General features: G+C 54.4%; 1 protein-coding gene and 1 long non-coding RNA gene across 3 annotated transcripts; both read right to left on the reverse strand.

The window, feature by feature from the left end:
- Positions 1 to 720: 720 nt before the first annotated feature.
- On the reverse strand, positions 721 to 18,327 carry LOC119844042 (ectonucleoside triphosphate diphosphohydrolase 8-like). Of its 2 annotated transcripts, none has more exons than XM_038374182.2 (10): positions 18,088 to 18,327; positions 14,712 to 14,849; positions 13,953 to 14,070; positions 11,532 to 11,682; positions 10,651 to 10,810; positions 9,810 to 10,040; positions 7,585 to 7,851; positions 5,665 to 5,775; positions 4,714 to 4,851; positions 721 to 1,148 (listed from the first exon to the last, which is right to left on the reverse strand). In XM_038374182.2, the coding sequence occupies exons 2-10, from the start codon at positions 14,835 to 14,837 to the stop codon at positions 936 to 938; spliced, it is 1,515 nt and encodes a 504-aa protein (XP_038230110.1). In that variant the 5' UTR covers positions 14,838 to 14,849; positions 18,088 to 18,327; the 3' UTR covers positions 721 to 935. The 2 variants fall into 2 exon arrangements, with proteins under 2 accessions (XP_038230110.1, XP_038230108.1); XM_038374180.2 differs by having other exon boundaries at positions 18,074 to 18,327.
- Positions 1,670 to 3,555, reverse strand: LOC122456890. Its single transcript, XR_006276049.1, has 3 exons — positions 2,353 to 3,555; positions 1,909 to 2,103; positions 1,670 to 1,789 (listed from the first exon to the last, which is right to left on the reverse strand). It is a non-coding gene; the product is annotated as an uncharacterized LOC122456890 (long non-coding RNA).
- Positions 18,328 to 20,126: the final 1,799 nt, after the last annotated feature.

Genomic DNA, 20,126 nt, shown 5'->3' on the forward strand with positions numbered 1-20,126 from the left:
TGCCTGCCTCTCTTCTCTCTCCCTTTCACATGTATAAGTCAGGGTGAGAAGAGGCTGACCCCTGCCATATTAATCTTTTGTAACCCTGACCCAGGGTGGTGTCTGGAGCCTGGCCCGAACACCCAGTCTCTAACTGACACCCCTGTGTGCCACACCCAGCCCCTCCTTGTTAGTGACAGCCAAAGGGCAAGTCCCTGCTTCCGCAGAGCTGCTGCAACTGCCCCTGCATCCAGGCACTGCTGAATATGTCATCCGGTGTTCACTGGACCAGGAGGAGAATCGGTCACTTCCATTCCCTCTGCCTTGCTCCAGCTGGCCCTGGAGTCTCCTGACACTCTAGCCAATGTTCCTGCCCCACCACCACCCTTCCGGCTTCCCCCTGCACCCCAAATCCAGTAGGCCAAGGCCCCTGCCCACACCACTCCCCCTCTCTGTCATATTTCCCAAGCCACCCCGTCACCTCCAGCTCAGCTCCACAACCGCCCCTCCCCAAGCCCTGTAAACCAGCCTCTCCACCCCCTCCATTGCCACCCCCTGGACACTCACTACAGACTAAGCTCCTCCCCCACAAACCATTTGGACCATCCCCCCCAAACTGGGCTCTGCAGGGCACAGCAGCACCCTCCTCAGGATGGACTTTGTTTGCACAGGGGGCCTTGCTGACCAGAAAGAGGAGGGGGGTGGGCATGGAAGGCAGGAAGAGCAGGAAGCCAGCACAGCTCACAGGGCTGAGATTTTACTGAAAAGTGTCACCAATTTGCCAACAGGCGGCACTTGTCCTTCAAACCCAACATTCCCACCCTCCCTGGGGAAGGGCTTCTCTCCCAGACCCTGCCTCCAGCAGCTAGTGGGGGCACCAGGTTGCAAGGCCATAAATGTCTCTAAACACGGGACTACATGATGTCCAGGGCCCCAGCCCGAGGAGCACTGACCAGTTACAACATAGTCTCATAGGTGGCAGAGCGCCTCTGATAGCACAGAGACAGGCCTGTCCAGAGGATCACGGCCAGCATGAGGCAGTTGGTGAAGATGGCCACTGCCCACAGGTCAGGCCGCTGCCCCTTCACTTGGTCGGGAGCCTCCAAAGGGATCGTGTTGGTGAGGTTCAACATGTAGCCCAGGCTCCAGCCCACATCCACAGCAGCCACCTGAGAGGAGAGAGCAGAGAAGTTTTATGGACTGACGAAGGGCTGGCTCCTGAGCACTCAGTGTTGGGCAGGGAAGGAGGTGAATCGGAGCCTTCTTCAGTGATCTACAGCAATACAGAGTGAGCTTGTTCTTAGGTATCAGAGTAGCAGCCGTGTTAGTCTGTATTCGCAAAAAGAAAAGGAGTACTTGTGGCACCTTAGAGACTAACAAATTTATTAGAGCATAAGCTTTCGTGAGCTACAGCTCACTTCATAGTGAGCTGTAGCTCACGAAAGCTTATGCTCTAATAAATTTGTTAGTCTCTAAGGTGCCACAAGTACTCCTTTTCTTTTTGTTCTTAGGTAGTCATTCTGCTGTTCAACAGCCCCAGAACCCACCCCGGAACCCTCGCCTGGCTCCAGAACCCGCCCCAGAGCCCACACCCAGCCCTGGAGCCCTCGTCCAGCCCCAGAACCTGCTCCAAAGTCCACTCCCAGCTCTGGAACCCTCACCCAGCCCCAGAATCCGCCCAGAGCCCTCATCCGGCCCTGAAACCCACCCCAGAGCCCTCATCCGGCTCTGGAACAGGCCCTGGAGCCCTCGTCCAGCCCCAGAACCCGCTCCAGAGCCCTCGTCCAGCCCCAGAACCCGCTCCAGAGCCCTCGTCCAGCTCTGGAACCTTCACCTGACCCCGGAGCCCTCGCCTGGCTCCAGAACCCGCCCCAGAGCCCACACCCAGCCCCGGAGCCCTCGTCCAGCCCCAGAACCTGCTCCAAAGACCACACCCAGCCCTGGAACCCTCACCCAGCCCCAGAATCTGCCCAGAGCCCTCATCCGCCCTGAAACCCACCCCAGAGCCCTCATCCGGCTCTGGAACAGGCCCTGGAGCCCTCGTCCAGCCCCAGAACCTGCCCAGAGCCCTCGTCCAACCCCAGAACCCGCTCCAGAGCCCACACCCAGCTCTGGAACCTTCACCTGACCCCGGAGCCCTTGCCCAGCCCCAGAACCCACCCCAGAGCCTTCACCCGATTCTGGAACCTGCCCCAGAACCCACCCCAGAGCCCACACCCAGTCCTGGAACCCTCACCTGACTCCAGAACACACTCCAGAACCCACACTCAGCCCTGGAACTCTCACCCAACCCTGGAGCTCTCACCTAGCCCCAGAACCCGCCCAGAGCCCTCATCCGGCCCCAGAGCCCACACCCAGCCCTGGAACTCTCACCCAATCCTGGAGCCCTCACCCAGCTCTGGAACCTGCCCCAGAGCTCTTGTCTGGCCCTGGAACCCACCCAGCTCTGGAACAGGCCCTGGAGCTCTCACCCAGCCCCAGAACCCACCCAGAGCCCTCATCTGGCCCCAGAACCCATTCCAGAGCCCAGACCCAGCTCTGGAACCTTCATCTGACCCCGGAGCCCTTGCCCAGCCCTGGAACCTGCCCTGGAAGCCATCCCAGAGTCCTCACACAGCACCAGAACCCACCCTGGAACCCACACCCAGCCACAGAACCTGCACCCATCCTCCATTGCTGTGAAATTGTGCTCTAGAATTTAAATTTGCAACTTTAACAACTGAAGGGCATGTAACCCCCACAGTTGGGAGGAAAGTGAGAAGTGTGTAAATGGTGTTGGCTGTGAGCCTGCAGACAGCCCAAGATGAAAGCAGAGAGCCATAACCTGCCTCATTCATCTCAAGGAATTGTTAATTCTGAAACTTAAGAGTGGCAAGTTAAACAGCAGCAGTTTCATCATGGAGTATTTCAAGAAGCATCCAGCTAATGAGTTTCTCCCACAGCATCAAACCCTGCCATGCCTTTCCAGTGTGCCATGTGCCAAAACCTCCCACCCCGCCTGCCAACTTCAAACGCAATGCTGCTATGTGAGTGTAAAACTGGGGGGCTGGAGAAAGCACCAAAGAAATTGAATGGAATCTCAGCAAACCCAGGGTGACAGGACTGGTTTATTGATCTTCAGATTTCATTCATATAGTCTCCATTGATCTGCCTTAGAACAGAACACAGTAATTGCCAGACTGGCTCAGAGCCAAAATCCATATGGTCCAGTATCCCGTCTTTGGTAGTGGCCAGCATCAGAAGTGTCGGGGAAGGGACAAGAACCTGGCAGTCGGCAGTGATGGAATAATCTGTCCTGTCCTCCAGCACACACAAATCACATTCTAGTCTCTGATCTGCCCAGAATGCAGGGACGCTGCTGCAGTATTTAAGCCCACAGAGCTACAGAAGATACAGGGGCTTGGGTTAGACTGAGCGTGTCTAGCTTAATCTACTATCCAGCTCCATGGGAACTAACTACTCCGACTGGAGCAAAGGACAGTAACTACAGGGGGTGTGAGTGATTGCTGGACCCAGACTAGAAGGAAACTAGTCTGTAAAAAGAAGCTTACTAGAACGGGTGAGGATTTTATCTGTATTCAGTTTTATTAGACATAGACTTGCGTGCTTTATTTTATTTTGCTTGATAATTCACTTTGTTCTGTCTTGGAACCACTTAAATCCTACTTTCTGTATTTAATAAAATCACTTTTTACTTATTAATTAATGCAGAGTATGTAAATGCTTTGGGGGGGCAAACAGCTGTGCACATCTCTCAATCGGTGTTATAGAGGGTGAACAATTTATGAGTTTACCCTTTGTAAGCTTTATACAGGGTAAAACAGATTTATTTAGGGTTTGGACCCCATTGGGAGTTGGGCATCTGAGTGTTAAAGACAGGAACACTTCTTAACTTGCTTTCAGTTAAGTCTGCAGCTTTGGGGCACGATTCAGACCCTGGATCTGTGTTGGAACAGACTGGTGTGTCTGGCTTAGCAAGACACGGTGTTGGAGTCCTTAGCTGGCCGGGAAAGCAGGGGAAGTAGTCGTCTTGGCACATCAGGTGGCAGCTCCCAGGGGATTTCTGTGATCCAACCCATCGCACAGAGCACCTACCATCTGCAGGGTTTATAATCCAGACTGCAGGGGTTGGATTCCTGCAACCTGACTGCCTCGCATATCTTGTGTTTCAGGCTCACCTGCCACAGACTGGATTTATGTGAGAGCCAGTGTAACAGAGGGACTGGCCTTTAAGGGCTACTGCATCAGACTGCACAAATAGGCTCCCAGTGAAGGAAACAGACCTGCACTGGCTGCAGAAGAATTGGAGCAGGCAGGGTGATTCAAGTGGCCTTTTGGTTCCTAATTTGTTTGGCTACTGGGAGAGAGAGACAGACAAAATGCAACTTTTTTCCAGACTGGCACAACTGTATACTTTGGATTGTGTAATGTAGCTGGGCAGCCACTGGATGGCAGCAGTGATTCCAATGCTGAGATTCCAATGCCAAGAACCCCAGCAGGCTGCATTATTCCCATGGGAGGGAAGAAGGGGAGAGCTATTGCAACGCCCATGCTGGGCTGGGGGGAGCAGAGTAAAGACTGCACAGACCCTTTATCTCCATCTCCCCTCATCTGGGCACTCATGGAGCAGATTTCCCTCGGGAGCCCACAGTGGTAAGGCACGCAGGGGACAGACCCACTCGGGGGGGGCGTGACCCATGCTGCGCAGCGGACCCTGCCAGGTATACGTCCTACCTGCCGGTGGAACTGGATTTTGCTCCATGTCTGGTTGTCAAACTTGTAGCCTTGCAGCAGGAGGGTGAGAATGTAGGTGCTGGCAGCGCAGTAATCCTGCAGGCGGGTCTTGTTCATGCCAGGACACGCCATTTTCAACTAGGGACACGAGGGGTGGGGGAGGAGGTCAGTGCAAACCTGCTATTCCCAGTTAGCCCATTGGTAGGTTTACTCTCGCGAGTCACAGGTCAGGGAGGCCCCCTCACCCCTCCGGCTCCACCCACAGACCTGCTATTTCAGCTCCAAGCCAGGCACGTGGCAGAGGCACCCACTGTGCTTTAGACTCCAGTTGCTACCAACCTGGGCCAGATCCAAGCTGGAGACCTCAAGAGGGCAGCGAGGGCTCTATACCCTGTCCCTGAACCCTAGGCATGCAGCCCCCACTCCCCTCACTGCTTTACCCTGCACTCACTCACTGGAAGGACGCTCTGCTCTGCCACTGGGATAACTGGGACCCTCAGGACTTTGGGCCCAGCAAAGTCTCCATCCTGAGAGGGCAGGGTGAAGAATCTGTCACCCAGGTTTTGCACGAGAAGGAGCAGCAGGCCAGAGGGTTTCTCCAGGGGAGGTCCCTCCTACAGCATGTTTATCCTCACTGCTTCTAGTCACCAAAAGACATGCCTCTGCTGCAGGAGCTCTGAGGGGCCTCCCCTCCCCTTGCCACTGCCACAGCTTCCCTATGGCATGGCCCTGGGTCCCTCACACAAGTAACTAGGCTCACAGGATGGAGCCAGGATGGAAAGTGACTCCTTTTACTAAGCCAGCACAGCCACTGCTGGCTCCAGTTCTGTGGCCTTGGGCTGTTTGTTTCCTCTCCCTGCTATAGACAAGGCTTTGTAATTCTAGTTTCCCTGTGCATTTAGATTCAGGCATTACATGACAGCACTGGCGGCTGCTAACTGGGGGTCTCACCTCCTTCCAATCCTTAGCACAGAAGTGCTCGATGGTGGCACTAACGTCACTCAGGGGCTGCCCGCTGGTCAGGTTCAGGAAGTGGAAGATGGAATAAAACCCGGAAAAGGCCTTAAAACAATAAACAAAGCAGGTTAGCCAAGCAGCCAGCCCTCAGCGACATGCTCTCCACAGGCCAAGAGCCTCAGCCACTCCAACTCTTCCCTGCAGTCTCCATAAACCAGCTTCCATCTCAAAGGAAGCAGCCACAGAAAGGAAGCAGGGTGTGGGGCGGATTCTCTCACCCTCCTTTGGACATGAAATTAGTGCTAGTGAACGGTGCCTGATGCAGAGCAATGGGCTTGGAGGCTCTCCATCCACAGCTGGGATAGAACTAGCTATAGATCTGAACACACTCACTGAGCCACTGCCCATGGCTGGAAGCATGACTTCCCAGGGCACATGCTCGTAGGGCAGTATTATCACTAAGGCCTATGGGGCAGAGAGGATAGCCCAAGCTTCCTAGTGTCTCATGAGTTCAAAGAAGCCCAGGGAACCCCTCTAGTTCTCCCAGCACACAGAGCTGTAGATAAGATCTAAATAACAAGGGTTACATTCATGAGATGCAGCTTGCACCAGACAGAGGCAGCACTGGAATATAGTCTGATGGGTGCATGGATGGGCAAGAGGAGAAATGGGCATATGTCAGACTAACACCGCCATAGTCTCTGCACTGGCCTGGAAGCAGGGAGCTAATAGGAGCTGGGGGAAAGGGGAGTTCAGGAAAGCATGACTGTCCCTGAGAGACAGCATGGACCAAGCCACCATGCCGCCCGAGTTCCTGGGCACAGACATTCAGGAACATGCACTAGCTTCTCCCTAGGTACGACATGCAGGCTGGGGAGGTTTGGGACTGGCATGGAGCCCATCTTTCCCTGCTGACCGCAGCATTCACGCTGCAGGGAAAGAGGGGTACCGTCCCCCATCCCTTTGGTGGAAGTCACAGGAGCACCACCAGCATCTGGGAGTCTGTCTCCAGAAAAAAAGGGGCAGTGGGTTAGGAGCAGGGTGCTGTAGCTCAGAACTGGTCCACGTGACTGGTCCACAGCATGTCTGGGTGGCGCCCACGCTGCAGAGCTGGGAGCCACTTCCTTTCCTAAGGCCTTGTCTGGGTGGGAACACTGTGCAGATTTAAATGGAGCTAGGCCAGCGGACGCTCTGATTGCAGTCTGAGAGACATTTGTTTTGGTTTCACTTTCACCAATTCCTAATCAACGTAGGCTAAACCGAAAAATAGCCTGGTCTGAACCCCGGGGATGTCTGCCCCGCAATCTGAGGAGTGACTGTGGCTCAGGCAGACTTACCTGCACTAGCTTCGCCCACACTGGCATGGCTGACATGAGCAGTGTAGACACTGCAGCAGGGGTCCAGCACAAGCTAGCTGGACAAACCTCGGGTCCCTGGTGCACTCGTGAAGCCTGTATTGCCACATTACACTGCTCTTTGTAGTTGCTCTAACGCTGGTAAAACTAGCACAGGTATGGCCAACTGTGCTGCAGTCACATGTGGCATTGCAATTGGACGTGCTCTAAGAACCCGCACAGGTCTGGGCACTGCTTTACCCACGTCGATTTAGATTAAGTTGAACCTTTGTACTTGCCCATGTAGCCAACACATCCACTTCACTGTCCCATGTGTACAGACAGAGTTCAAAATGATAACTCTCCCCACGCCCTGCCCCATGTGCCCCCAGTACAGCGATCACCAAGATGCCATATTGTGGAAGGAAATGTCAAGAGAGACATAACAGCAGCTTGTTCTGTGCAGCGGGCTGGTCCTGGCTTTCAGACATTCGCTCACATTAGTACCAATGGGAATTTCCCCCCACAGCACCCAGCTCCCACCAGTGTGGTAGCCAGCGAGAAGAGAAGGCCCCCTTACAAAGAACTGCCCATGCCCCGGTGGCTGGTAGACCCCATTGAACCCGCACGTCCTGTTGGCCCCACACGCTGTGAAGTTGAAGAGTTTCTGGATGGCACTCCTGCACTCCGCTGGAGCCCCTGTCCCCCGCACCATGAGGATCTGGCTGGGGTCATATGCAACTGGTGCCGGGACGCAGGGACTGTCATACAGGGTAGCAGCAGTGACGTTCTCTTCGTATCCCCTGGGGTAGCATGGGTGGGAGATCTGCTGAGAGGTGAGGTTCTCCTAGAGAGAGGGGAACCCATTAGCAGCGCTCAGGCTTAGGATAGCAGCCAAACCCTCATCCCCGCCATTTCACACACACACACACACACACACACACACACACAAACAAACAAACAAACAAAAAGCCCTAGCAGTCTGGAACGTCCCACAGCGAAGAAAGCAGAGGGCAGCCCCAAGATGCTGCCCGTCCCTATGCACGCTGTATTTTCTCCTGAATCCTGCGGAGGAGCCTGCTAATCTCTCAGGGGGGAACATTTCCTTCCACTATAGGCCCATTCAGAGCTGTGATCTCCTTTCCCTCAAGAGCAGCTACCTGGCTGCAGGACTTAAACTCTTGGATGGGGAGGGGAAAAAAAATCAAGAAGGGTCTGACTAGCCCCCCCTGCTCTGCTCCTGCAGGCTAACAGCCCCTGTGTACACTCAGCAGAACAAGGGCTGGATTGGGACCAACCCGTCAGCACCAGTGCTCTGCATTCCTCCCCTTATGCACCCACTGGCTCACAGTTCTGCACTCCACCAGCCTCGCTCCTTCGGGAGACATTCATTCCCAGGTAACCAAAGATCAAGACAGGATTCATATTATACTCTATAGGCTACTACTTAGATTCAGGTCCATCCAGAGCCTCCTCAACGGAGATCCTAAGGCAGGGAGGGCGCTAGTTTTGCCATGGATCCTCCTGTGGTTTGCATGTGGCAGATGAATGGACAATCTCACACTGGTTTCTCTTTCCTGTCAGGTCACCTTGTGCTAGATCAGCTTGTTTTAAAGGGGAGAGCACAGGTGGATAAGAGCCAAAAGCCAAGGTCAGGCACTGATTCGTCTTTACAAAAACACTGCACACTCGGACATTTTGCCCAGCATTTCCCATTGTTTCACTCAACTTGTAACAGGAACTGGAGCCAGCAAGCCAGGGGACAGCTTGTGGGCTGGCTCCCCCACCAGCAGCAGAATTTCAGTGTCACTCGGCGGGCCGCGTCTCACACAGATTCTGCCACACCTTCCCGAAAGCGAGGGCTCATTGGCAGCCTCTCCCTGTTTAGGCTGCTAACCCTGTCCCTGCAGGAAACTCCTGCCAGACCTTTTGCCTGCCTAGTGCCAAGAGCCCCTGCTCGGTCCCTCCTTGACACTGCTGTCTGTCCCAACTGAGCAGACTCCCTCTTCTAGAAAATGTTGCCTCCAAGCTGTCACGTGAGCTGAGGTCAGCTGTCTCAGGCACAGAGCCAATGCCTTGACCGAGGGCCCTGGGTCACATGCATGTGCCCCAGCACCAGTGCCCTGTTACAGAACCCTGCTGGTAGACTGAAAGGGCATCTAGTCTCCTTGCGACTTGCCCGGGCACAGGGCCATGCAGAGCCTGCTATGCTGCTGGTATTCCCGGAGCTGGGTAAAGCTCTGTGCTGCACACACACCCCTGCCTACAGCCAGGGGAGTTAAGTGCCACAAGAACTCAAGCTCTGATCCCATCCAAGCCACAGACTCCTCCTGGAGCGTAGAACGAGCCTCTTACGGCAACTACTCGCACATAGCCACTATGTTTGGTGCCCAACCGGAGACACCTCAGGCCAGCTTTTCAGAGGTACTTGGCAACCCCAGTTCTAGTCAATGGGAGCTGCAGGTGCCACTTGGCTCTGAAAACCAGGCCAGAGGCACCTCCGGTGGGTACCCCACATCAAAGGTAATATTTTAGGGTGTTGCCCTCTCTCTGCCTGTTTCCCTTCTGCAGCACAGAGTTAACACCTCCTGCACGGGGAGCAAAGGGGTAAGTAGTTGATGGGTATGGGTCTCGTTATATGAAGTGCCAAGTTATTACTAGCTTTGCCTTTTGCTGCACTGTATAGCCAAAGGTGCAACAGCTTCATAGGACCAAGTGCACATCCCACTACACTTGTGCTTGTGCTACCAAACTCAGTGAGCCCCAGGTCTGGTGAAGAGGGAATGGGCAGGTTAAGGAGAATACCTCTCTGAGGGATGCAATCAACTTCTTCAAGGCTTGGTTTTCTCCATAGCAGAGGTAGCTGTGAGTATAAAGCGAGTAGTTGGTCCCATACAGCCAGAAGAGGACTTTGGTGCTGTTGTCCTCAATGGCATGACCAGGGTGAAAGGTTATCTGAGTCGAGGCTCCTCCAAGGTCCAGTGCTCCCACAACCGCAGCTGCGTCAGGGTGTATCCACGTCCCTGTGAAGGAGAACTGCCCCCACCACAAGGAATCAGTTCACCACTGGTGCCTGGAGCTAAGAACAGCGTCACTGGAGGGCCAGGGGATAGAGCGTCCATCTCCATAGGAAAGCAGGCTGAGCGAGGAAGCATGTCTGTTAATCAGTGTCCATAACTGCTGCATTGAGATGTGGGGTCTAGGAGACCAGCTGCCACTCCAGGGGTGTCTTTTCCTCTGCTTATTTAGATATTGGTCTCATCCAAAAGCTGAGGCCTGGCATGGGACAGGGTCTCCCTGAATCCCTCCCGCCATGGAAGTGCTACTGCCTGAAGCTGAAACAGGGAGACACCAGCACCTTCCTAAGTAAAGAAACACCAGCTCCTCTTGTGAGCGGTTTGGTCCTATGTCAGAGGTGTCAGGGACTCAAAATCCAGCTTCCAGAGCCCTGGATTCCCATGTGGTGTGGAAATTCCCAGCTGGAGCCAAGCTGGGACAAGCCAGAGAAGGGAGCACATCTGGGATATGAGCTGGGCTGAGACGACCTGCCATGTTGGCTCCTCGTCCGACCCGTTTTCCCTAGAGAAGGAGCAGCACAGCCAGCCAAGGTCACTCCCTCCCCTTCCCACTCTGCCCAGGCACTGACCTTCACGAGCGTCTCCAGCAGGTAGTTGATTGTGATCCAGCTAAAGGATCCTTCCTCATTCCCAGTGAGGATCCGAGCGCCACGGAAATCTACAGGGTACTGCTGGATGGTCTTGGAGACCTCTGCAAAAACCAGGTCGGCTTTTGTGCTGTTCTGCTCCCTGCAAATGGGGAGGGGAGAGATTCCACTGGGCCCCTTATGGATATCATGCGGCATGCACAGGGACTGCCTAATCTAATCCCTTCCCAGACGGGTAATAAACCTAAACACGAGCACCTTCCCTGGAGGTGCCTAAGTGGGTGAGAAAAGGGCCCTCTGCTCCCGACACTCCATCAAGTCAGTCAGTAACAGAACAGGAATGTAGTTAATGCTTAATTACAAGTTTCTGGTACTTACATGGAAAATTTCAACTGCATCTCCTCACACTGCCATGGCACCCTGATGTTAAGAGCCTTACCTAGACTGACTTGTCCTGCAGGAGCCCCCCTGGGAGTTTAGCAATGCACACGCTCACCACTGACATGCAGCCTACTCTGGAGTGGAGGGAAGGCAGTAGGTGGACAAGCTGCACGAGTGTGACAGAGGCACATGGAAAATGTTACCACGTGTGCAGAGCATGGAATTGAAGTCTGTCCCCAAAGACTCCCCGCAGTGAATGGCAGGTGACTGAAGTGGTTAACCTGGGAGGGGGAAGGGCCAGGTCAGCCCTGCAAGATCTGAGCATATGGTGAACCGGAGGCTTCACCACCAAGCCATCGCTGCCTCATCTTTTCAGTCCTGCAAGAGGCCAGTGCTGTGGTCACAAGAGAACAGGCCTCTGTGTGGTAGGAAACCGGCTTTTCCCTGTGCGGAGCTGCCCTCCTCACAGTCAATCCTGGTACCTCAGCAGCCGCATGCCTGCAGTAGCCCCGAGATAGGTGGGCGTTTCTCTCTGTTGCTTCACAGGGATGATCGTCATGGCCTTGTCCAGACAGGCCCTCAGGCTGGCTCCAGCCCGAGTGGGGTTGTCAGCATAACTGGAGATCCCAGGTCCTGGAACGAAGCATCCCAGTGAGAATCTGAGCTCAGCCGGGCCCCTGAGACAGGGACTGGCAAAACTGCTGGCACCTGGGGCTGGAGAACCCAGAGTGAGGATCAGTTGTTTGCTGGTGTCAGCATGCAGGGAAGAGGAGCTGGTGAACAACTGCTATTGCTGGGCCCTAATGCGGGGCAACCACCAGAGCCATAGACCTGCTGCTGGCTCCCTGGGAGTTGATCAGTCTTAAATGGACCATGTCAGGTTACTTAAATATTAACTCACTAGAACGCACTAGGTCCAGCTGCAGGGATGCCCTATGGTTCAGCATGGTCATTCTGAGCCAGAACCATGGCGCTGGTGATCTGCAGCTGGGATGGGATGTTCCATGCACCATCTGCTCATGACACCTGCTTTTGCGCTCAGCTGTTGGGCAATGTCAGAACCCGGATCATGTGTGGCCAGGTTTAGTTCTAGTGGTGGGCGGTTAATAAATCCCTTCACTGCAGCACAGAGAAAGACGCAAGTCTCCCGGAAGTTCACACTTCTCTTGGGACTATGCCTGACATTTGGAAGTCATCTCCAGGGCGAAAAGCGTACCCAGAGACATACCCATGCTGCAGATACAGTCCCAATGCCAAGCAGATAGAGCAGCACCAGGCGCCAGTACCCCACACCAGTGATTCCCTGCAGCGCAGTTCTGGCCTTCCCTTGGAATTCCCTCCTCCCAGCTACAGGCCTTGCCCAAGGCAAAGACACCTGCCATGGGCCATGCAGTTTGGAGGCTTCACCATTATCCATCCATGAGTGGGCAATCCCTTTCTGCCTCCTTTGAGCACTTGCACCCCCCTGCCCCCCACCCCCACCTGCAAGCTGCCTCCTCTCTGCACTGACAGACCCACAGCCCTCAGGGCTGGGCTGTGCAGCTGGCTTCTGCTGTTTGGGATCTGGCTTGGAGGGGCAGGGTGAAAGGATAGTGGAGAAGGAAGCTCCCAAGTACACCCAAGCCTGCCAGAAATGATACGGCTGGAGCCTTGCCCAAGGCCTCTGGTCGCCTAGGGCCTGCTGTTGTCATCCTCTTTCCCAGCCTTCTCCCCCTTGTTCGTGCTGTCTCGCTCACGCAGCAGCTGCTGGGGAAATCGCTCCCAAGGACAAGGCTGCAGAGCCAGCCTGAAGGAGCATGGAAGGTGTTTCACAGGCACAAACTCCAGTCACACCCCAAAGCCAGATCCTGGCCCACACCAAGGTCCCAGAGCAGTATGTTCCCAACCCTTTCTCCCCACCCGGGGAAGTTCATGGTCCCAGAAAGGGGCAGACCAGGCTGGGTAACTGAAAACCAACCCAAATCTCACGCTGACCCACAGAGGCTATAAAGATTCCTCCTGCCCCAGGTATTTATCATGGTCTTCCATGCCTCTGTGCGTCCTGGCTGTGAGCAGGACTTGGGGGAGGTACCAGAGTAGGGGTATCATTTCAGAAAAATTAAATTGTGTCAGCCCAGAGAACATTATCTTTTTTTCCTGCACCCTCAGGGTGTGCAGGAAGTGGAGCATATAGACCAAGGAAAAGCCTGCGGCAGGCCAACCAAGATCGGGGGGGAACTTTCCTCCTTGTCCCATAGCAAATGACACTCCTGCAGTAGAGCACTGTGGGAGAGGCTGCTCCTGCCTGTCAGCTGGGCCATAGGACACCCATGCATCTGGTGTCTGCCCGTCACCAGGACACAGAGCTTGAATGTAGACAAAGATTGGGGTGTCCAAGCCTGGGGACATCACATTCCCCCAGGCTCACTGCATTTTACAGTATAGCTGGGTGTCACCCCTGCTTTCCGGATAGCAGTCTAGGGACAGGGGAGGGTCACACTCACTTCTCCCATTTTGGATTTGCAGGTCTTTCCTTGGTACAGAGGTGTGGTGAACAGTTCAGTCTCCACCTTTGCTCCCTGGGGTCCATTGCACTATATTGCAGGTAGCTAAAGAAGCAAAGTCCACGTATAATAAATGCACTTGTCCCGCACCTATAATGTCAGTGACCAAACTCACGCCTGGTGCAACTCCACTGACTTCTGTGGAATCCCACCAGGGATGAATGGGGCCCAGTTGCTCTCCCTGAAACATAGAGATCCAGGAAGAAGGAGGTGGTGTTAGGCGTGAGGGCTAATCCAAGAGCAGGGCAGTAAATAGCACAGCAACCTTTGCCCCTGACAGAAGCATTTCACACACATTTCTCGGCACACGGACACAGCCAAGGGGAGGGCATAAGGGTGAGAGAGAAACATCTGACTGACCTTGCACGGTGCAAGCTTCAGCCTGGCTGACAATGCCGGTGCCGTTCTCCTTATCCGCTGGCCACTGGTAGATGTAGAGAGCCGTGTGCGAGGAGCCAGCGTCAAACACCATCCCGTACTGAAGGGGGAGCCGGGAGGGAAGATGACATCACAGAGTCCTTACTGCTGCACAAGGGCTGCTGTATGTTTTCTCAGCTCTTGTGTATAAAGAATTGCACTTTCAGGCTTGACCTTCCAGCCCAGCTTTAACCAGGCCTTTGTTTCTATCCCTTGGGTTTTGCAGTTAGATAAAGTTAGAGGTGGAAAGGGAAGTGAGTTGTGAAACAGCAAGCCTCACGCCCCTGTAGTGACATTCACAGAGCTCTCAGGAGTTGGAGACACATGTGGAATAGCTCAAGCCTGTGGGCCTGTTCATGGCTATCGGAGACTGGGAAATCAGGAAGTGATAGTTTTGCAACAGTCTTAGAAAAGCAAGAACGAAAGAGACAACAGGGAAGGAACATGAAACCCTGGGGAGAAGGACAGGGGAGAGGAAACATACAAGATGCTCCTAAGATCTGAAAAGAGAAAGTAGAAATAAAGGTCAAGAGAAACTAGTTTAGTTACACAGCAGAATCACTAACAGACAGAATGACACACAACAGGTCTGGGGGCATGGAAAAGGGTGTGACATTATTTCTAACAGGCTATCAAACCCACACAGCTAGCTAGTCTTTGTATGAGTCATTGAAGGCAAGGTACTCTAGTAACTGCACCTACCTTGGCTCTTGCAGGCAGATAAACTTCCTTCACTTGAACAAGGATGAGGATGAGGGTAGCTATTCCTGAAGCTGCAGCCACTGCAAGAAGACACCTGACATCCCGCCCTAACAGGTGCTTTAACATTGCTGCGCCAATCTGTGAGAAAAGCAGAAGCTGTGTCAAGACAAACACACCCCATCTTCCTGCTTTCCAGCCAGTTCCTGGGTTTACTCTTAGAGAGAGTTCAGTACAAGGGTGGTGAGTGGCTAACGTGTTCCATTGAGCCTGTCACTGCTGCAGTGAGTCTGTTTCCAGCCTCACAAGCAAACATTATTTGAGCAATTGTACATCCAGATGGTACAGCAAACGAGATGACCCTGGTGGTGGGTTTGGTGCAGGGAGGAGCAGAGGAGGCTCAGAGTGGAAAAATCTCCTATAAGACCAAATAATAACATAATATGCAGGCCTGGCCCAGCCCAGCGAGGCTGAACTGCTGGTGATGGCTACTTCTGCTCCATGCCACACCATGCAGAGCACAGTTCAAGTTGCCGTAGGCCCTTGGCATAACAACTTGAGCAGAACAGCCAATCACAATGCCACCCCCATTGTCCAACTCTATCATCTCTGACCCCATGGCTGGTTCTGCTCTCCTAGTTAGCAGACAGTCTTATCCAGACTGTAACCCAAAGTCAAAGTGCAAGATCCTGCACAATTTCTAGATTCATTTTCCATTCCTTGCCCCTCCACACATTCGCCTCCCCTTTCTAGACTAGCAGAGCTGTTTAGGTATGGTGGAAGACAGGGCACACACATCGGATCTAGGGCTATGGGATGGGGAAGGGTTTGATTTTTTGTGTAAAATATATTTAATACAGAAAAATAAAGAGGCTTGGGAGTGTAATGACATGCATGTAAAGAAAGCATTTTACATCATTCATAACTTAAGACACACACAAGCAGTGCGGAGAGAAGGACCCTCATTTTACAGTGCGGAGAGAGGCTAAACGTTCCAGGCCTCAGAGGGAATAGGTGAACCTGGGAGTTTCTGGCGCTTAGTTCTGTGCTCACATCAAAGGGTTTTCACATTAAGGGGTGCCAGGTGTTGTTTGAGTGGGTGAGACCAGCAAGCTCAGCTATGCCGTATGGCACTGTTTCAAGCGAATTATTCGTTGTGAATAAGTCAGTGTACAGGTTACTCCTGGGGAAATTCTGCGCTACTGTAGCGCAGCAGAAAAATCTCCCCCACCCCCAGCAGAATCCCTTTGCTTCGTTTCAGAAAATGGTTTCTGTGGGAAAGCAAAGAGAAGCTGCACCAGTGCTCAGTCACCCCTCCAGGCAGCTCTGCAGCTCACATGCATCTGTTCAGGCAGCCAGAGGGAGAGGTAAATCACTGGCAGGAGGAGGGTCTGGGGGGAGGAGGAGAGGATGGAGACAGAGTTCCCCCTCCCACTTCCCTGCACAGAGCAGATGGGGCTGGGTCAGATCAAGCCCCAGAAACTTCCCCTGGCTGCAGGAAGCTCTGCACTGTGGGGGCAGGAAACAAAACCAACCTGGCCAAATGATATGGCAGCTCCAGATGTTGGCACCCCAGGGCAACCCCCCAGTCCCCCACTCCAAGGCCAGGCCTTACTGGGAATGGCAGCTCTCAGTGACGTTTGTCTGAGCCTGGTCCGGGTGTGAAGCAAGTCTGGCATGTCCAAATCTACCTCCCAAAACTGACCCCCCACAGCTGGCAGCCAGAGGCAGTGCAGGCATGGGCAGCGACTCTCTACATGCTCCTCTCCCTTCCCCACCCCCGCTCGCCTCCCCAGGAGGAAACGAGATGCTGTGCAGGGAAACTAACAGGGAGCTGAGAAACCAGCTATAAGGGAGCCAGTCGAGAGGAGGCAAAGGGCAGGTTCTTCTTGGGATGCCTGTAGCTGGCTAACCCTGGCATGAGCTGGGCATCGACAGGCCTTGGGGTGCCCAACGGGCTGTATTTACTGTGGTGCAACCAAAGTACAGCACCAGCCATCCTCCACCAGGTGCTCTGGACTCTCACTGGCACTAGCGGAGACAGAGGCTGGACATTAGATGAGAGGCAGGAACATGTCTGCTGCCGTGGTGAGAATGCAGCACCGCATGGATATGCTGCAGGAAACATGCAGCCACTTCCCCCAGTCCACATTACATCGTTTTCCTTCTCTCCATAACTTGAGCAAAGCCCAGGAAAGGTAACGCTTCAGCCGGCTAATGACGCCCCCCGTGACAGTGCAGGGAGTGCAGAGGGGAGCTTGCTCTCTGGTCACTGAGAGGCAAATTAGTGCCCCAGGAGAAACTGATTGGGGCAATGATCCAGTCAGGCTGCTGGGCTGGGAGGGTAAGAACTCAACTGGCCCCATCAGCCCTAGGCTGAAAAAAGAGGCCCAGGAAGGAAGGACGTGCATGGGAGAGAAGGAGGGACAGGGCTAAGTCTAGCCATGTAGAGGCCTCGGTAGGGAGATCTCTGTTCCTGTCACATCCTGCTGAGAGGGCCTAAAGCTCTGCAGAGTGTAAACAGGCAGGAGCCTGGCGGACTGTGGTGATATCGGTGAAGGGGAATTGAAATAAAGTTTCACTGAGCGCACATCTGGTGGAGTCCGTGTGGTTTCTGCAGGGAAGAGGATGGGGCAGATACAGGCCCCCAAAACCTCTAAAATGGTGAATTATAGGAACAGCCCTGAACTGCCCCAGGGACATAGATGAGATGATCTAACAGAGATCCAGGCTTGAATTTTAAATTTAATATAGGCTAGCTTAAAAGGTGGCAAATTCAAAACAGGTAGAAGTAAATACTATTTCACACAGCGTACAGCCATGCTGTGGAGCTCCCTGCCACAAGAAGTCACCAAGGCCAGTTTCCTTAGATTGTAAGCTCCCTGGGACAGACGCTGCCTCCTTGTACAGTGCCTGGCACACTGGGGGTCCTCCTAGGTCCTACCACAACAGGCACGACAACAGCAACGCAAGATGCAAAGGCCATTGGGCGCGTACATGGATGACAACATCTTCCACTTCCAAGAGGGATGGCTAACAAAATTCTGGCAGGGATATTACAGGGTCTGCCTCCAAGTCTGAGCCAGTCCCCTGGAGACTGATGGGGGGGGGATTATGCCACCGCTGCCCGGCAGGGCTCTTGCCCCCCTCGGGAGCCGCGGGGGCTGTGACCGTGTAGCCAGGACACCAGGCGAGGTGGCCCTTGCGGCGGATCCAGTCCGGCACTTCTGTGAGGTTTTCGGGGGCGCCGGAGGGAGCCACATGCCCAACTCTCGCCGCGTCTCAGGGAATCTCCCCGGGCTCCTCCCGCCCCCGCTGCCATTCCGCCGCCGAGCTCGGGGGCCCGGGCAACGGGGACGACTCACCCCGCCCCACGCACCGACACTGAGCCCAGGGGAGCCGCCGGGCTCACTCGCTCCCCGCCGCGCAGGATTCCAGGACAGCGGCCGCCCGCTGCGGAGCTGCCGCCCGGCCGCCTTCCCCCGCCGAGGCGAGCCGAGCCGAGCCGCGCCAGCCGAGCCGAGCCGAGCCCAGCCGAGCCGAGCCGAGCCGCGCCAGCCGAGCCGAGCCGAGCCGCGCCAGCCGAGCCGAGCCGCTTCGCTTTGCTGCCCGGGAGCGAGCGCTGCGGCCGCCACCCGCTCGGCTGCGCGGCGGCTTCTTGCTCCGCAGAAGCAAACCGAAAGCGAAGGCGCCGCCAAGGCCCCCCCGCCGGGCTCCCGGCCTCCCGCCCCAGCCCTGGCTCTTGCCTCGGGCCCGAGCCCCAGCGCCAGGGCTTTTCTTTGCGCTGCCAAGTTCTCTGCTGTTTCCCCCTGCCCCTGGGCCCGCTGTAAATACCCTTCTCAATGCCAAAGAGAAGCGCAACGTCTGGGCTAAATGGGGACAAATTGTTCCCGGGACAGAGTCAGAGAAATTCCGGCCTTGTCCCGCTGGAAAGCTGGGCCGGGCTCGCCGGCTAGGCGGCATAGCTGTCAAAGCCCGCTCCTGCAGAGGCTGCTTACAGGGCATAAAAGTCTTGTTGCCAGCGCAGCTCATTTCATTCGGGCAACGGGGCTAAGCTGTACCAGCAAAAGGACTTTTTTGTGGCAGAGCTATGGCTGCACTAAGGCTTTTGCTGGCAGAGCTACATTGGCAAAATCATCATCATTCTCACAGCCCTGACCAACACGGCTATGCCAGCAAAAGGCTAGGCCTAAAGTGAGCCACAGCCCTTAATGGGGGGGTGGGGGGGAACAGGAACCTGCCAAAAGGCAGAGTCAGCCAAGACTTTTGTCAAATTCAGCTAAAACAGCAGCAGGGCGAGAGGCAGCGGCCAGAGGTGTGTGCTACTGGGAACATCCCTTCCCTTCTCCAGACCTATGTTTGCCTTCCCATGGTTGGTCTGTCTTGTCTGCCCAGGGCAGGGACCATTTTTTGCATACAGGCAGAGGCCTTAATGCCAAGCATGGCTTTTCCAATCAGAGCAACATTTGTATTGGAAATGTTTCTGTTTTTCTAAAATGTTCATCAAAATTAAACAATTTTTTTTAAAAATTGAATTTTGACCATTTCAGTTTCCTGGATTTCCCTTCTCCTCACCCCTCTTCTCCCTGTTGCTGTCAAGTTGCCCCGTGTATGGCTTCATAAGCCACGGCATTAAGGGGCAGGCAGGGTCTCCCAGGATCACAGTGGGCATTTCGACTTCCCCTACAGTGATCTTCTGATCCAGGAAGAAAGTCCCTGCTTGCAGCTTCCTGAACATGCCAGTGTTCCAAAAGATGCATACGTCATGCGTCTTTCCAGACCAGCCTGCCTTAATGTCCATGAAACACCGCCGGTGATCCACAAGCGCCTGGAGAACCATTGAGAAATACCCCTTGCAATTAATGTACTCAGTGGCTAGGTGATCTGGTGCCAGAATTGGAATATGCGTGCCATCTATCACCCCTCCACAGTTAGGGAAACCCATTTGTTCAAAGCCATCCACAATGTCACCCAGGTTGCCCAGAATCATGGTCTTTTGGAGCAGGATGTGATTAATGTCCCTGCACACTTCCATCAACACAAGTCCAACGCTCGACTTTCCCACTCTGAACTGGTTAGCGACCAATCAGTAGCAGTCTGGAGTAGCCAGCTTCCACAGTGCAATGGCCATGCGCTTCTCCAACGACAGGGCAGGTCTCATTCTCTTGTCCTTGCACCGCAGGGCTGGAGCGAGCTCATCACACAGTCCCACGAATGTGGCTTTCCTCATCCGAAAGTTCTGCAGCCACTGCTCCTCATCCCAGACGTGCATCATGATGCACCACCACTCAGTGCTTGTTTCCCGAGCCCAAAAGCCGCGTTCCACTGCGGTCAGCACCTCTATGAATGCCACAAGCAATCTCATGTCGTAGCTAGTACACTTGACGAGATCAATGTCACACTCCTCTTGTCTTTAGA

The sequence above is a fragment of the Dermochelys coriacea genome, chromosome 16 (genome assembly GCF_009764565.3).
Source record: "Dermochelys coriacea isolate rDerCor1 chromosome 16, rDerCor1.pri.v4, whole genome shotgun sequence".
In the NCBI taxonomy this organism is placed as follows: Eukaryota; Metazoa; Chordata; order Testudines; family Dermochelyidae; genus Dermochelys; species Dermochelys coriacea.

Coding starts and splice junctions, on each gene's coding strand:
- LOC119844042 (XM_038374182.2), bottom strand. CDS start 14,837: ATGTTAAAGCACCTGTTAGGGCGGGATGTCAGGTGTCTTCTTGCAGTG. Junction 10,811..11,531: donor GCAGGCATGCGGCTGCTGAG/GTACCAGGATTG, acceptor CCCCATTTGCAG/GGAGCAGAACAGCACAAAAG. Junction 5,776..7,584: donor CGGGGCATGGGCAGTTCTTT/GTAAGGGGGCCT, acceptor TATTGTTTTAAG/GCCTTTTCCGGGTTTTATTC.